The sequence below is a fragment of the Acanthochromis polyacanthus genome, chromosome 13, assembly GCF_021347895.1.
Source record: "Acanthochromis polyacanthus isolate Apoly-LR-REF ecotype Palm Island chromosome 13, KAUST_Apoly_ChrSc, whole genome shotgun sequence".
NCBI classification, from domain to species: Eukaryota; Metazoa; Chordata; class Actinopteri; family Pomacentridae; genus Acanthochromis; species Acanthochromis polyacanthus.
In genome coordinates, this window is record NC_067125.1 from 21,247,539 (window position 1) to 21,266,001 (window position 18,463).

Below are 18,463 nucleotides of genomic sequence, written 5' to 3' on the forward strand. Positions count from 1 at the left end.
CTGCATGGTGGACCGACACCTGCTTTTCTCGGTATTTTGCCAATGAGGGCTCTGAAAGTGTCTGAGTCAACTGTTGATAACAGGACTATATTCTCAACAACATACCTGCCTATGTGTGTCCTTCTTTGTTAGTGGAGCTCACGTTAGCCCCACCTGTTCTGCTATCATCATCAACAGAGCCAACAACAGAAGTGTGTGCCGTTGAGAGATGCTTCATTAGATTAGAGTTACAACGGACGTGAACAAATACTTCACCTCATAATACACACTTCACATGTATGTTCTTGCCTTTTACCTCAAGGAGAATAGAGTCTGTACTTCCACTTTGAAAACGTCAACTTTCCCTCCAGACTGGCCACTGCTGCAGCTTACCTCTGCTAGTTTGGGTGTGTGGGGCTGCTGTGTGCGTCTCACGTGTGTGACTAGTGCGTAAACTGAACACTGCCTCTGACTGGCTTACCATGAAAGCTCACACTACCTTAGCCAATCATCGTCACTTATGTGGTTGTCTCGTCCCTCCCTCCTCCCTCACCAAAGAAAAAAATAAACAGCTTTGCAGCAACTTTGGTTGAGAGCCAAGTCGGATGACAAGAGCTTCAATGAGTAGCTTTAGTTTATAACACATCCCATTTAATTATCAGTAACGGAAACAGCACTGTAACGATGGAAATAGTAATTAATTAGATTACCCGTTTCTGAAAAAAATAATGCCCTTAATAACGCTGTTTATTTTAACACTGTTATTCCAATCACAGTGCGCAAATGGCTGCGAGACTTCCTCAGTAACAGACCAGTCAGTGAGAGCGAGAAACACCATCTCCAGCTCCATCTTTGTCTCAATCAGATGCCCACAGGAACGTGTTCTGAGCCCACTACTGTTCATGCTGCTGGCACATGACTGCTGCTCTGCATCCACCTCAAACCACATCATGAAGTATGTGGATCATACAACAGTAGCTGGTCTCATTCGGAACAACAACGAGCTGTCCTACAGAGAGGAGGTGAAGCGACTGGTGGGCTGGCGCTCTGAAAACAATCTGATCCTGAAGAAGACCAAGGAGTTGATCATCGACTTCAGGAGGAAGCAGCCCAGTCATTCACCTCTCATCATTGACAATAAAGCGGTGGATGTGGTCAGCAGCACCAAATTTCTGGGGGTGCACATCATGGACAGTCTGGACTGGCCATTACATACATCATCCCTGGTCAAAGCAACGTCAGCAACATCTGCACTTCCTGTGATGAATGAAGAGAGCACAGCTGTCCCCTCCCGTCCTGACCACCTTCTACAGGGGCACTATAGAGAGCTGCTGACCAGCTGCATCTCCATCTGGTTTGGCAGCTCCAGGGCCTCAGATAGGAAGCCACTGCAGAGGGTGGTGAGAACGGCAGAGAACATCATCAGGACCTCTCTTCCATCCATTCAGGATGTTGCACACAAACGATGTCTCAGCAGAGCCCGTAACATTAAGACTCCACACACCCCCACCATGGACTGTCCTTGCTGCTCCTCTCTGGGAGGAGGTTCTGCTGCATCAGAACGAGAAAAGCCAGGGTCTGCAACAGTTTCATCCCCCAGGCCATCAGACTCTTAAATTCACAATAATCTTTCTGGGTAGGGACACCTATGGTTCACTCTGAATTGTAACAACTGCTACATTTGGTGTTTCTCTCCATGCAATATAACTCTGATACTGCTGATACATTTCACTGTGCAATAAATGTGCGTGCGTGTATATATATACATATATATATATATATATATATATATATATATATATATATATATGGCATGCCGTTTAGGAAATTATATATATAATGAAACTTGATATATATATAATGAAAGTTGATATATATATAATGAAAGTCGATATATATATAACGAAACTTGATATATATATAATGAAAGTTGATATATATATAATGAAAGTCGATATATATATAATGAAACTTGATATATATATATAATGAAAGTCGATATATATATAATGAAACTTGATATATATATAATGAAACTTGATATATATATATATATATATATATATATATATATATATATCGACTTTCATTATATATATATCAACTTTCATGATATATATATATCAACTTTCATTATATATATATATCGACTTTCATTATATATATATCAACTTTCATTATATATATATCGACTTTCATTATATATATATCAAGTTTCATTATATATATATCAAGTTTCATTATATATATATATCGACTTTCATTATATATATATATATCAACTTTCATTATATATATATATCAAATCTTTTTTTCCTACCGAGCCCCGGAAGGGACATGTCCGTATGGCGAAGCGACAATGAAGGACACTCACCCGGACGAGAATTTTATTGAGTTTTATTTTGAAATCGGCCTGAAATACACAGACATTCAAGCAGTGCGATGCGCTAAGAATCTGCCATGCAGACCAGCGATCCTGATAATGGTAAGTTTTATTTCTCCAACATCCTGCTGTTATCCTACTATGAATACGCTAGCTACAACAGTCCCACATCAGTATTATGAACGTTCCGCCAGCTAACGCGGTCCGGACACCGGATCAGTGATTAGAGGTTGGCGTTGAACTATTGTTTGCCAGCCAGTTAGCCGCTGGTAAGCTAACAAGCTATGAAACAACTCCTTATAAAACCGGAGGAAAGCAGCAGCAATATTTCAGTCCAAGACCTGTATTCAGAACCTCCCACGCTGTTACACAATGACCCATTAATCATATTACTGAACTATATGGTTATCATTGAAATTTTCCTTGAAGAACCAGTGAACTCTTTGCGAACACATTTTAATTTATGTGTTGATTATGTTTCGTATCAGTAATACAAGTCTAAAAAACTGATTCAAATGATCAAGTTAACACAATGAAGTAAAGAGTACTGGTAATCTGCAGCTATTTTCATAATTTCAAGGTAAAATTCTGATGTGTGATTTTCTAGCTTTGCAGATGTGGAAATCCAATGCACTGATTTCTTATACACAGATGCTTTTGGTGTTTTTTGTTGTAAAATAAAACAAGGCATTTATCACTGTTGGAAATTATTACAGGTATTATTTGTAACACTTTCTAACATTGTATGGACAAAGCAATAAATCAGTTAATGGATAAAATCATTTGTATTACAGATGCTATCAACAGCATGTCTTGTTCATTTTATTTAGTTGTCGGCCTTGGATGATGAGGTCCAGTTACCAGGAGCACTAGTCTGCAGCTTAACTGGTTCCGTCCTGCAGCTCCTCCACGCTGTCCTCCTCTCTACAGACCAAATCAAGTAAGATCTGTTTAGACTATGCAGACATCAACATGATCAGTATGTTATCTTTTGACCCATCCTAAAATCACAAAATAGAACATTTACTTTAAGTTAACTGTGTTTATGAAAATAGAAAATAATTACTGACAACTAATACTTTTTGGATGCTTTTATGCAGGAAAAGGGAACCAGGAAGCTGCTGTGGATCCTCTGCAGTATCTGGAGAGGTCAGAGGAACGGTTCTTGGAACAGATCGGAAGACACCAAGACGTGACCTCTGCCATGCTCCAGAACATCCAGAAGATGAATGAAAACCTTGGTTGCACTGATGGGACGCATGGTGTCGGTGCTGGAGCAACTGTCCCAGAATTAAACTGCATTGTTGACTATTGGCTTTTCTAGAAAATAAATCTTTTTTAGTACTTCACCTGTTTTGTATTTTACTCATGCACTTTGGGTGAATAAACAGAAATTTGTGATGAGAGATGCAAATTTTGTCTATAATGTACAGAGACTTTATTCAGTGTTCAGTGCACACTTTTGTTACACACATTTTGACAGATAAGCAGTTGTGCTTTTCAAGCAGATTTTAGTCAGAAACATCAGTAGCATATATTGTTTTTTTTTTTACTGTTACACCAATCTAGGTAGATAAACTGCACTACTGCAGCAGATATATTATTGAAATGTGCTTCTATTATGTGTCTACATACACTGCTCACAAATAGTTATTCAACTTTTGGGTGAAATTGATGGAAAATATAAAAAGTGCATGCTGTAGTGATATATCATAAAAGTAGGGTATTTAACTAGAAACATGCAATAGTGATTTCCTCATCTCAAAAAAAATTATTGAATCAAAAGCTAACAACAGTGGAGGGTATGTCACAATAAAAATGTCTCAGTTTGGACAGAACAGCAGCCTTCAGCTGAAATCCAGTACGATTGTGTCCCACCAGTGGCGTGATCATGGATGTGTCCAGGCAGCAGCTGACCTCTGCCTCGTAATTAGCCTTAAGACCAGCTATAAAGATAAACATAGATATTATCATTATCATCAACATATGGTGCAGTTGTTTAACCTTTAAGCTATGTAGGGATGCAAATGTAGTCGAAGCTAAGTAGCTAAGCTAATGCTAACACGTTCAGTGTTCAGAATCAAAACATCTCTAAAAATTACCTGTTTTCTCAAACGTAGTCGCCGTTCCCTGTGACAACCATGAAGATAGATAGATAATCACAGAAGAGCTCATCTGAAGAGCAAATGTCCAATCAGGTTCCTGTTTTTGTTTGCCATGTCCTTCCAGGGCTCAGTAGGAAAAAGTCTGAATATATGGAATGAAACTTTGAATAGATGGAATGAAAATCTGAACATTCTATATTCCGACTTTCATTATATATATATCAACTTTCATTATATATATATCAACTTTCATTATATATATATCAAGTTTCATTATATATATATATATATCGACTTTCATTATATATATATATCAACTTTCATTATATATATATCAACTTTCATTATATATATATATATATCAACTTTCATTATATATATATCAAGTTTCATTATATATATATATCAACTTTCATTATATATATATCAAGTTTCATTATATATATATCGAGTTTCATTATATATATATCAAGTTTCATTATATATATATCGACTTTCATTATATATATATCGACTTTCATTATATATATATCGACTTTCATTATATATATAATTTCCTAAACGGCATGCCATATATATATATATATATATATATATATATATATATATATATATATATATATATATACACTGCTCAAAAAAATTAAAGGAACACTTTTTAATCTAAGTATTGCATCAAATCAGTGAAACATGTGGGATACTGATCTGGTCAAGTAAGTAACTGAAGGGCTTTTTAGTCAGTTTCAGCTGCTTTGGTGTTCATAAAATTAACAACAGATGCACTAGAGGGGTAACAATGAGACAACCCCCAAAACAGGAATGAGTTTACAGGTGAAGGCCATTCACATTTTTTTCCTTCCTAATGTTTTCAGACTGTTTTTCACTAGTTTTGCATTTGGCTAGGGTAAGTGTCACTCCTGGTAGCATGAGGCGATACCTGGACCCTACAGAGGTTCCACAGACAGTCCAACTCCTCCAGGATGGCACATCAGTGTATACCATTGCCAGAAGGTTTGCTGTGTCTCCCAGGACATTCTCAAGCGCATGGAGGAGATTCCAGGAGACAGGCAGTTAGTCTGGGAGAGCTTGACAGGGCTGTCGAAGGTCCTCAACCGATCAGCAGGACAGGTATCTGCTCCTTTGTGCAAGGAGGGACAGGATGAGCACTGCAATAGCTCTACAAAATGACCTCCAGCAGACCACTGGTGTGAATGTCTCTGATCAAACAATCAGAAAGAGATGTAATGAGAGTGGTCTGAGGGCCCAGCGTCCTCTAGTGCCCGCTGTGCTCGCTGACTGGCACCGTGCAGCTCGGCTGGCATTTGCCATAGAACACAGGAATTTGCAAGTCCACCACTGGTGTCCTGTGCTTTTCACAGATGAGAGCAGGTTCACCCTGAGCGCATGTGACACGCATGAAAGGGTCTGGAGAAGCCGTGGAGAACGTTATGCTGCCTGTAACATTGTTCAGCATGACCGATTTGGTGGTGGGTCAGTGATGGTCTGAGGAGGCATATCCATTGAGGGACGCACAGACCTCTACAGGCTGGACAATGGCATTCTGACTGCCTTTAGGTATCAGGATGAAATCCTTCGACCCATTGTCAGACCCTACATTGGTGCAGTGGTCCTGGATTCCTTCTGGTTCACAACAATGCCCAGTCTTATGTGGTAAGAGAACTCATGCAGTTCCGGAGGATGAGGGAACTGATACCATTAGCTGGCCACCATGCTCACCTGACCTGAATCCAATAGAACACCTTTGGAACATTACAGCCATGGCCATAAGTTTGGACACAAGTACCATGACGCTTGTGAATCTTAGAAAATACCACAAAATTGTCACTTACAATACAGTACACAACTCCTGAGAACTATATTAAGTTTCATATTTAAAAAAAACATCAAAAGAGTTTGGTGTCATTTTGTTATTCTTACCAAATTTGGTTGTGGAAGTACTGCATTTTTTTTGTTATTTTCTTCTATTATTATGTTTTGGGAAAAAAGTTGTTCCAATTGTTGGAATTTATTGACAATATTATATCCCTTGTTGATTTGTTGACTAATTAAACTGGTGCTGTCAAAAAATATTAGTTATGTTCTGTAATAGACATCAAAACTGTCATGACACAGTGTGTTTTTGTTTTTGTTCCTTTTGCACCACCTGGTGGCAGGTTAAGATGTTACACAGCATTGACTGTTAGTGTTCTCTGAGTGGTCACTTGAGATCACATGACTCAGATCAACCAGGAAGAATGAAGCTGGAAGCTTAGTCTTCTCCATGTGGTCAGCTAGAAAGCTCCTCTTTCTTTTCTCGTTTGTGCCTTGGAAACGCATTGCTTGTAAGTTCATTCATTCTTCCATGTTTTGAGTAGATGTGCATATACATAATTTGGAATACATATGTTGAGTTAAAACAACTAGTTGGTGACTATTTCATCTGCTAAGCCTGTCGAGGTTAAAAGTGCCAGTTAAAAATATTAAGCAAAGCTGAATGTAGCTTCCTGTCAAGACATGTACATAAGCAACGTTAATTCATTCATGCTGTGTATGTTTGTGACTAAGAGCTCTGTAAATTTGTGTTTGTTGCAGTTTTACATAAAGAATGGAAAGAAGAGAAACTGTCTGGGACTTTCTCTGAATCCTGCCTGTTAGCTATCTGTCAGTGGTGCGTAGATGGTACGCGTATCAGGGACAGACATAGTAAGTCATGCTGTGTCCAAACTTATGGCCATGGCTGTATGTTTTGTTCCATCCGACACTATCAGGTTGCTCCTCAGACTGTCCAGGATCTCAGCGATGCCCTGGTCCAGTTCTGGGAGGAGATACCCCAGGACACCATCTGTCGTCTCATTCAGAGCTCGTCCCGGCATCGTCAGTCGTGCATACAAGCATATGGAGGCCATACAAACTACTGAATACCATTTTGAGTTGCTGCCAAGGAATTTCAGCAACATGGACTAGCCTACCACATCAGTTTTTCACTTTGATTTTGGGGTGTCTTGAATTTAGCCCTCCTGGGGGGTTGATAATTTTCATTCCCATCAAACAATGTGGCACTTTTCATTCCTAACACATTATCCAGTCCATATTAATGCTAATATCCAGTTTGTTTTTTCCCCGTATTGAAATATAATGTTTTTTAAAAGTGTTCCTTTAATTTTTTGAGCAGTGTACATATATATATATATATATATATATATATATATATATATATATATATGAGACAGTATATATAATATCTATTCATTCTATTCTAATGTACTCACTGTGACCCTTAGTGAATTAGTTCGCTAAAAACGCATGCCAGCTTATTTCTCCAGTTGAGTCAGCATCACTCTGCCGACACCTGAATAATGTCTCTGGAGCATGTTGCTTGTGGTAGCCAACTAGTGCTGTCAGCAGTAGTCCATGGCAAGTGTAGGATGGGACAGCTGACAGTGGGTGTCTACCCCCTCCCTCAGTTGGTCTGCATGGGCTCAGCGGAGTGATCCCACTGTCATATGCCCTCTTGGAACATATGTGAGGCCCAGGACAGAAGTTTGACATTATTAAGTTTGGTCAGTGCCACCACCAGGGGTCAACATTTCTTGGACTTAGTTCTGGACTTAAGGAGGACAACTGGCTTGATGGCTCCAGAAAAGGCTCAGACCTTCTAACCCTGTCTCAGCCTCTTGTGGCTACATTCTGAGGCCAACTAGGGTCTCTGTCTTTGCTCAATGGCCTAATGGCAGCACTGATGCCAAGCCGATTTATCTCCTTCCCATGTATGCAGCTCGTCCAAATATGTCTGATGAACTTAGGGCTTTGTCTGCAGGTGTCTCTTTAGACCATGCTTGGTGGTTCTTGGAGGGATTCCGCTAACACAAACCTAAGGGGAATGCTCTAGGACCTGTGGTACACTGTTGACTGGTCTTCGTGAATGCTTCCCCAGTAGGCTGAAACATGGTGCTGTCTGTGGTGTATAGATCATGGCCTGCATCTTCCTAGTTTTTCCAAAGTTCCACCTTGACTCATCCGTCCACAGGACGTTATCCCAAAAGTCTTGGGGCTCATCTAGATATTTTATTTTGCAAATGTCAGACAAACCTCAGGAATGGTTGCTAACTCTCCCATGGATCCATTTTCTCCCAGTCTTCCTTAGTGTGGAATCATACAGATGAACCTTAACTGAGGCCAGTGAGGTTTGCAGTTCTTTTGATGTTTGTCTGGGTTCTTTTGTGACCTCATTGATTAGATACTGATGCGTTCTTTGAGAAATTTTGGTAAGGTGGCAACTCCCAGGAAGGTTCACCACTGTTCCATGTTTCTCCAGTTGTGAATAATGTCTCTCACTGTGGTTCTCTGGAGTCCCAGAGTCTTAGCAATGGCCTTGTAACTGTTGAATCTCTTGAATCTCTTTAGAAGGTGGCATCATGTGCTGCTTTTTGCAAAGCTTCAGCTACTTCACAGTGCCAGGATCCATTTGTGATGTTTTGATGTGCCCTCCTCTCAGAGGGCAGGCTGTGAATCTGAGCACAATCAGTAAGGGATGAAACAGGGTCCTGTCATTGCCCTTGTGGCTCAGCAGGTTGAACGGGTGACCCATGGATGGGTCTGACCTATAGCCAATTGCTAAGGGTCCTTCCCCCATCCTTCTCCCCACTTTCGTGACTCTCTTTCACTGCTCTCTGTGAATAGAGCTGGATAAAGGCAAAAAAAAAAAGAGAGAGAAAAGAAACAGGGTCTTGTCAGCTTGAAACAGCAGGTCTTCTCCAAAGAAGTCTCTAAGGTGTTCATTTGACAGAGGGATCATGGCAAGTGGAGCCAAAGAGGAGCCATCAAAATCAGCCTCACATGTTCTGCTTGAATATTTTTGCACAGAACTGCATGAAATATGTAACTGGGTGGGTTGAATAATCTCGAGACGATAGAGAGCATATGGTTACATTATAACTTTGGTTCTCTGAGTGAACAGACTATCTCTCTGGCTCCTTTGGCCATTCTGAGACACATTTTGATCAAACTTTCAATGAATTGCTGTCAGCGCAGGTGCTTTATAGGTAGCCTGTGGGGTGTGACCAGGCAAGCCAGTGTGTCTTAAAGAAGTATCCACATACCTTGACAAGCAGGGGGCTCATTCCCCACACATATGAAATACGGAACTGGGTGGAGAAATAGTCTTTTACACTTTTTAGTGCAAGGAGTAATTTTCAGAGGACGACCACTGTATAGTGCTATGATTTGTTCTATAACTTCTGATCGCTCCTGCAACTGCATTTTCACTCAATTTTAGTTGTTCACTGATCTTCCTATATCTTTTCCCATCTTTGTGAAGCCTCCTGATCTTTTCTTTTTTAGTTTTTTCAGTTCTTATGACAGTTACACACATGGACAAAATTGTTGGTACCCCTCAGTTAAAGAAGGAAAAACCCACAATTCTCACTGAAATCACTTGAAACTCACAAAAGTAACAATAAATAAAAATTTATTGAAAATTAAATAATCAAAAACAGCCATTACTTTTGAATTGTTGATTAACATAATTATTTAAAAAAACAAACTAATGAAACAGGCCTGGACAAAAATGATGGTACCTCTATAAAAGATTGAAAACTATTTGACCAGAGTGACATGATTAACTCAGGTGTGTCATTTAATTGACATCACAGGTGTTTCCAAACTCATAATCAGTCAGTCTGCCTATTTAAAGGGAGACAAGTAGTCACCCTGCTGTTTGGTGAAAAGGTGTGTACCACACTGAACATGGACAACAGAAAGCGAAGGAGAGAATTGTCCCAGGACATCCGAAAAAAAATTATAGACAAACATCTTAAAGGTAAAGGCTATAAGACCATCTCTAAACAGCTTGAAGTTCCTGTGACAACAGTGGCTCATATTATTCAGAAGTTCAAGACCCACAGGACAGTAGCCAACCTCCTTGGACGTGGCCGCAAGAGGAAAATTGATGACAAATTGAAGAGACGGATCGTTGGAATTGTATCCAAAGAGCCCAGAGCAACCTCCAAAGAAATTAAAGGTGAACTCCAAGGCCAAGGTACATCAGTGTCAGATCGCACCATTCGTCGTTGTTTGAGCCAAAGTGGACTTCATGGGAGACGACCAAGGAGGACACCACTGCTGAAAAAAACTCATAAAAAAGCGAGACTGGAATTTGCAAAAATGCATGTTGACAAGCCACAAAGCTTCTGGGAGAATGTCCTTTGGACAGATGAGACCAAACTGGAGCTTTTTGGTAAGGCACATCAACTCTATGTTCATAGACTCAAAAACCAAGCATACGAAGAAAAGAACACTGTCCCTACGGTGAAACATGGAGGAGGCTCAGTAATGTTTTGGGGCTGCTTTGCTGCATCTGGCACAGGGTGTCTTGAAAGTGTGCAAGGTACGATGAAATCTGAAGACTATCAAGGCATTCTGGAGAGAAATGTGCTGCCTAGTGTCAGAAAGCTTGGTCTCAGTCGCAGGTCATGGGTCTTCCAACAGGACAACCATCCAAAACACACAGCCAAAAATACCCAAGAATGGCTGAGAGAAAAGCGTTGGACTATTCTAAAGTGGCCTTCTATGAGCCCAGATCTGAATCCCATTGAACATATGTGGAAGGAGCTGAAACATGCCATTTGGAGAAGACACCCATCAAACCTGAGACAACTGGAGCTGTTTGCTCATGAGGAGTGGGCCAAAATACCTGTTGACAGCTGCAGAACGCTCATTGACAAATACAGAAATCGTTTAATTGCAGTGATTGCCTCAAAAGGTTGTGCAACAAAATATTAAGTTATGGGTACCATCATTTTTGTCCAGCCCTATTTCATTAGTTTGTTTTTTTCAATAATTATGTTAATCAACAATTCAAAAGTGATGGCTGATTTTGATTATTTAATTTTCAATAAATTTTTATTTATTGTTACTTTTGTGAGTTTCAAGTGATTTCAGTGAGAATTGTGGGTTTTTCCTTCTTTAACTGAGGGGTACCAACAATTTTGTCCACGTGTGTATTTGATGTGGAGCCATGATACAGACATTCAGACAGACACAGCCCATAGGTCCTAAACGTTTTGTGTTCTCAGCATGCTGAAACCATGTTCAGGCAGTCAGGCAGAACGGAAATCACAGGTGTACTTATTATTGTTTCAGTGGGTTTTCATGTAACATTGATCACAATTGTATTCACTTTCAATCTTTGCACTGTAGCACTGTTGCACTGTAGTGCGCTCACTGCTGTTGTATACTGTAGCCTCTGACAAGTTCAGCTGCAATTGTGCGCTAAACTAAACCCAGCTGCTGTGTCAAAACAAGGAATCATTTTGTGCAACAGTTTGAAATTTGACACTCACTGGTCTCACTGTCCAAACTTTCAAGACACAGTGTGCCCAATGAGATACTTTTCTAAGCCATAGCTCCACCTGTCAGTGAGCTGTCTGCTTTCTATGATTGATATTCAGTAGATTAATCTGTTGGACACATTACTCCAGCATATCCCTGCCTCTCTTCTGCTTGAGCAGAGGTATAATAGTAACTCAGTTCTCAAGGTTTAACACCTGTTTCAAATGATGGAAACTTGTATGGATCCATTAGAGAACCATTTTTATCCAGCAGGAACATTGAAAAACCTTTACGGTTTCAACTCTTAGGGTTTTTCTTTTCACTGTCAACATGTTTTGGAGGAATTTAAGCTTTTGAAATACTCACTCTGGTGACAAAAACTGCAACAAAACTTGATTTACATGCAGTGAAATTATTCAGTATTTGCAGCTTGCTTATTTCAGAAATACACTCTGCTCAAAAGTGAAGTTAAGTTCTTAGAATGGTTTAGCATTGAACCATTAATGACCAAATGACTTGTGTGTGTGTTTTTGTCATTTCTTTACAAACCATGTCTTTGTGTCTTTACCTGACTTTATAAGCAGCAGCTCACATGCTGCATTAGCGCATTTCACATTATTCTTAGAAGCATGGCTGCATTTTTAACCTTCCAAACAAACTAAATGTTGAAATTGAACCAATATATTAAAGAACACTTTAGGGAGCTATACTACATTTTTTTCCCCCTCACATCAGCATACATGTATTTTATGTTGCTCACAGTGGGTACTGGGAGGTGCCCAGTTACCTCGCTGTAGAGACTCCTTCAGGTTTACACAGCCTATGTAAATATTAATCACTGCATCAACTCTCTTTGCATTCTGGGAAAATGTCACTTATGATCTCGAGCTTGTAGTTGCCTGAAACCTCCATGACAACAGTGGCAGATTTCCCTCACAACACTGAGAGAGACGAACAGACGTGACACCACGCTGTAAGCTTGGCCAAGTGGAAAATACTTCTGCTGTCACTCTCAATCTCAACTGTGCGTTTTTTCTTTTCCATCTTTTCAATGTCGCACCAGTGAATTGAGAGATAGTTGTAAAGGTTGACTTCCTCTCCTCTCGTACAATCTTTAGCTCACCACTGGTACTCCTGTTTGGCCCACTTCGTTCTGTGATGAAATGAAGTGACATAACATCTCTCAGTTTTATGAATTCATCTTTCAGTGAATATTGACAACAGACTATGACCTCAATAACAAAGCAGTATTTCCACATTGTTGAGAACGCTGACGAAAACCTAAATGTGAAAGCTTTATAAATGTAGAATGTATGGCAAAATTAGAAAACCTGAATTCAACATAGTACAAATACCTATAAATAAAATCCCTGGCTGTAATATTACAGCAAAATTTGGTCATATAAAAGTGAAACCCTTTTCAAAAAGCATAGTTTTTATTTTTTTATTGCTATTGATTCGATTACGGTAAAACATCCAACAACAACTGTAAAGTTGCAAATCATCTTCAAATCATCTTAAACATCAATCCATTCCAGTGAAAAATGAGCAGCTGATGAGCACTAGAAGGTATTGCAAAATTATGAAATTTACTCAGTAACTTCATAGAAGTTTTCACATAAAATGTTCAAACAAAAATTCATATGAACCAGGAGGGTTAGTTAAGTTGGCATGGAGTGACCCATTACCAGCTCTGTATAATATTAAAGGACTGACAAAGCTTCATTTAGGTGTCTAATACTTACACTCTTAACACTGTTGATGTGCGGCAGAAGAAAAAAAAGTTGATTTTACAAGCCAGACATTGTTCCTGAGTGGTGTTTCAGTTACCCCTGTTTGATGGTTATTGGTGGTTGAATATTTGCATGTTTAATGTATTTCTAATTCTTTTAATTTGCATAATGGTTCTTTGCAATCCATCTGAAGTCACTTAGAGGCAAGTGAGCAAATGGCTCACTGATCTCTGCCGTTTCGCTGCATAATTTTCCCATTCCCACTGATGGCCTTGGTTGGCATCCATTGTAACAGGCCGTCTGATTAGTGATTAAAATGTTTACCAGTATACAGGGAAATAGATCCAGGCAATAGGCCACCTCTGAAGCCAAAGCACGCAGCTGGCTTCACACAGACAAATTACTTGATGGCTGATGTCTTTTTAACCATGTACTTGGTTAGCAAAATGGTAAATGCTGGGAAGACAGGGAGAGCGAGGGCTACTGATGCATGAAATAACACAAGCCAATAAGATTACAGTTCGTGTTTTTTTGTCACAGATGAATGAATTTACAATTGCACAACAACATTCAAATCTAGTTGTGGATGCTGGTCAAAATCACAGCCCTATTAGTTTATTCCGAGTTAATTGCCAACGTTCTTGTTTTGGAGAACAGCTATGTTAGATGTCATACTGCGCTGTAGTCTACGGATACAGGGTCAACTGTGCAGTAACAAACACAGGTGCTACTTCATGTAGAAGGTCTGCAGCAAAGGTAGACTGCTCTGTGCTCCTCAGCAAATCAGTACATCCACAGAATCAACTTAATCTGAGAAATAGACAAAGTTTGTCATGGAGTGAGAGGAAACTGTATCAGTGTTTGTTGTCCTTTGATTTATCAGTTTTGAATACAAGACTGTGTTGCAACATGAAATTACAATGATACAACTTTATTCAGTTCAGTTTATTTATATAGCACCAAAAATCAACATAAGGCATCTCAGGACACTTCACATAATCAGCATATTATGCTTTCATCCTGGTGTCTTGGTGTCACAATAATCATTGCTCAGCTCACGCATAAATGTAAAGAGATTTAACATGAAACATGGCTATGTGTATGTGTGACGAAGATATAATAAAGGTTTCTGTAACCCCTCTATACCAATTACACAAACTAGGTTTCACCTATATGTGATGTTAAAAGAAAGGGAAAATGTGTTTATTTGCTCTTTTGGCCAGAGTTAGATGGCTCTGTATGGTAATTGTGTCTAAGCTTAGTGTAAAAACTGGACACAGAGGATTGAGGGGGAATCACTCTGTAGTACTATTAACTACTGTAAATGTATCTTTGTTGAAATCTTACAAAAATAGTTGTGCAAAGAGGTTGTGTAGTGTTCTGTACAAAACCAATTTCACAACAAGACTCCACAACTTCCTGTTTCATAGCTTTTAAAATTCAGACAAAGGCTAACAGTTCCCATGATCTTTTCAGTTGTTTTGCTAAGACATCATTGACCAATTTTTTTCGTCTCTCTCACACCTACAGAACCAGTTCACCTGTTTCCTAAAATGTTAAACTTGTTCTTCAGAAAACTGTGATTATAGCAGAAGGCCAGCTAATATGAACACAATGAAGGATTTCATGATGCTTCACAGCTACACAGCAGATTACACAGTTAAAATGGCAGCAAAAAATTACTATCAAAAAAGCAGCAAGCAAAGCTACATTCACTGTGTGCTTGTGTTTAGTGTGAGATTACCACAATAATCTCAAAACATGCAACTGCTGCAATTAGGAAAGACTTGAGTATCCAGTCCAGGCTCTATAAAGCTGATTTGGTGTTTGCCTGAAAGCGTCTGATTCGGAAAGGTGAAAGGTCATAGGAGGGCACCTCTCCCAGGCTGAGTTCACACAGAAGCTTGCCAATGATTGGTCCAAACTTGAAGCCATGACCTGGGGAAAAAAAGTCATTTCAGTGAGCAAAGTGTGTACATAAGTCCAGGTGAAACAAATCAATGTTCTAATGTGAGTAAATGCCCTGCACCTTGTATTTAGCCTATAAATAGCCTGCATCTCCAGGCCCTTGTCTCAGTCAGGCAATGGGTTAAAGTCCCACATGAGTGAATAAATAAAAGAAGAGCAAAAGCGTCATGATGGCTGTCACTGAGCATCTATTCACTTTGGTGAACTGGGACTAAATGATAAAATTAAGGGAGATTTGTCCTTCCTCTGTGTAATGGCTTCATGTGCTTGAGCTCAGGATGAGATGAGAGAATGTCCATTTTCAAAACGCAGCAGCCTGATTCTCTTTGCTGCAAAGGTCTGAGAGGCAAATTGTGAATGTCAACAGGGCTTGAGGAATGCAGCACACTGCCATCTGACAAAGGTCTCAGAGCTCCTGTGGATTCTGCCTGGCTTTGAAGTCATAAAAGCTTGGCTCTGACAGTTTGGTCATGTGAATTTTCATCTTGCCAGAGAAGGAGAATGGAAAACCTCAATGGATGGTGATGCCCACAGGGTGACTTTGTAGCCATGGCAACCCCCCAGTACTTGCTTTAAAGCACTTGTGCTGGGCTTTGATGACAAATGCCCATAGTGTAGGAGGGGAAGGATTTTTTTTGTCTGTTATGGATAAGCCTTGTGAACTTCTCCAATATGGCCCTGAGATTGTTTAGTGCTACTGCACAAAGCTGGAAAGCCAGCATGCACAGTATCCAATTAATACTGAGTAATAAAGATTCACTGTTCAAGTCATGACTGCTCGGACAAGGCAGAAAATTGACTGGAACTTGAAGTTTTCTAAAAGCAATTTAATCAAAACAGCTCTGTGATGTGTGCTCATGCCAGTATAACTCTGTCCACCACCTTGGTCCAGACTGAAGTACTTTACAGTTGTGAAGAAAAGTTTACATACACTTACAAAGACCGTGTGCATCATCACAGCTTTGAGTTTCCAATGGCTCCTTTAAGTCTGAAGTTTCTACGCAGGAACCATAGATCGAATAATTGAAACCCATGCATCTTTGTCACAAAAAGGAATCACGCATTTTAGTTCACTCAGAAGTATATATTATGGATCTTCTGGAAATGTGACAAAATCTGTTTAGTCAAAAATATACAGCAACTTAAATCATCAGTTTTGGTGATGTAGAAAGCTGTGTTAATCAAAATTTTTTAGAGGCCTGGGGCCTCATTTATAAAACATTGCGTAGGATTCATACTAAAGTTTTCGTACACCGAAAATACGAAATGGGCGTATGCCCTTTGCCCCTGATTTATAAAACTGTGCGTAAGCACAGCGGCATGCAATTTCTTGATAAATCACACACCAGCTGGAAGATTGCGCAGGTGGATCCACCTCACATTCCGCCCACAACACACCCACATTTTACCATAAATGGTCAATGCAAAGTAACTCATGAATGTATCTGTATATAAATAAGCTGCGGGATCCACGGCATTTCACGCAGCGTCGGCCTGCAGTCTTTTCACTGCTGTGCGTCAGGATGAATGAATCGTGTTGACCCAGGCCACCCTGCCACTAAATTTGTTATGATCATGTCCGATGTACAAATAATTTGTAAACTGATTGAATGTACATTTTTTCGGTTCACATAGAGAAATTCATTTTCACTCGGGGGTTGTGGTGTGAAGCATGTGCGCCTGCGTGCCTGTACAGGGCTGATTAATGGCTGGACGCTCATCCCATTCGGCCGCATATGGATAAATAAACAAAATTCTTTACTTTTTTTTGCCTTTTTACTGTGATAGTTGCAGTGAAGAGGGACAGGAAATGGGGAGAAGAGTAGGGGGGAGACATGCATAAACGTGCCGCAGGCAGGAATCGAAGCCGGGCCACTGCGTCGGAGACCACCCCTACAAATGGGTCTTCTGCTTTCCCCGATGAGCCATACGGGCGCCCCTGTTAATATATGAACATAGTTCTGCAAATACAGTCGTCGGCCGAATGACGCACTATATGAACATCTACAACAATGAGGGTTTATGATTATCCGGCTCGACAAGTCTAATATGTGATAACAATAAAGGTTTGAGATCAATCTGGTTTCAATTCGCCACTTCACCCTCCGGCACTGCTGTTCCCTCTGTCTCCAAAATGTGCTTAAGCAAGCATCAAAGTTGGCGCACCGGTGCGCACATTCTCACGCCAAGTTTGTTTTAGAAATCACAACAAACACAGCGTACGCCATTTTCTACGCAAAGTTTGTGATTTACGCCCTGTTTTATGCGTAAGCAAGCATCAAGAATCAAGGTTGGCGCACCGGTGCGCACATTCTCACGCCAAGTTTGTTTTTAAAAATCACAACCTTTGCGTAGAAAGTGGCGTACATCACTTTCTAGCCCTGTTTTGTGCGTACGCAAGCTTTATAAATGAGGCCCCTGGCCTCTTACCTTCTCATGACTGATTATGATTGACTACAGCTGGTGGCTCTAATTTAACAGGACACATCTGATACACTCATTAGACTCAGCTACACACAGTACAGTTAGAAAGTCTGAGGAGCTCAGCAGTTACAGATGCCAAACTCATCCATGCAAACAACTGTAAGTATAAAGTGCATGGTACAGTTGTGTCACTGCCACGATCAAGGGGAAACCACAAGCAATCACCTGCTGCTGAGAGAAAATTAGTCATGATGGTCAAGAGTCAACCAAGAATCACCAAAAACCAGGCCTGCAATAAATTAGAAGGTGCTGGAACGCTGATGTCAGTGTCTAGAATCAACTGTGTTTTACATTGTCATGAGCGGAGAAGCTTCTAAGTGCCAACCGCTGACCTCTCCATGATGAGGACCAGGCAACAGCTGGGCTGGCTAACTAGAGGCTCTGGGAATGCCAAGATAGGCCCAGCAAGCCACTGGTGCTGAAATTGCTACTAAACCTCAAAGGAATGAGTCAGGATGGATAAAATAGCAATCTTGATGACG

At 40.1% G+C, this 18,463-nt stretch overlaps 1 protein-coding gene and 1 long non-coding RNA gene across 3 annotated transcripts in view; one reads left to right on the forward strand and one right to left on the reverse strand.

Annotated features, from left to right (window-relative positions):
• The first annotated feature begins 2,271 nt into the window (after nt 1–2,271).
• LOC127536821 (uncharacterized) lies at nt 2,272–3,768 on the forward strand. The gene is made up of 3 exons (XR_007946019.1): nt 2,272–2,464; nt 3,193–3,302; nt 3,463–3,768. It is a non-coding gene; the product is annotated as an uncharacterized LOC127536821 (long non-coding RNA).
• Nucleotides 3,769–14,455: 10,687 nt separating this feature from the next.
• Nucleotides 14,456–18,463, reverse strand: part of pipox (pipecolic acid oxidase) — a 44,570-nt gene continuing 40,562 nt past the window's right edge. For both annotated transcript variants that reach the window (XM_022218597.2, XM_022218596.2), the window contains one exon: nt 14,456–15,467. In XM_022218597.2, the coding sequence (XP_022074289.2) occupies nt 15,337–15,467 (131 nt within the window). In that variant the 3' untranslated portion in view covers nt 14,456–15,336. The remainder of the gene's footprint in view (nt 15,468–18,463) is intronic.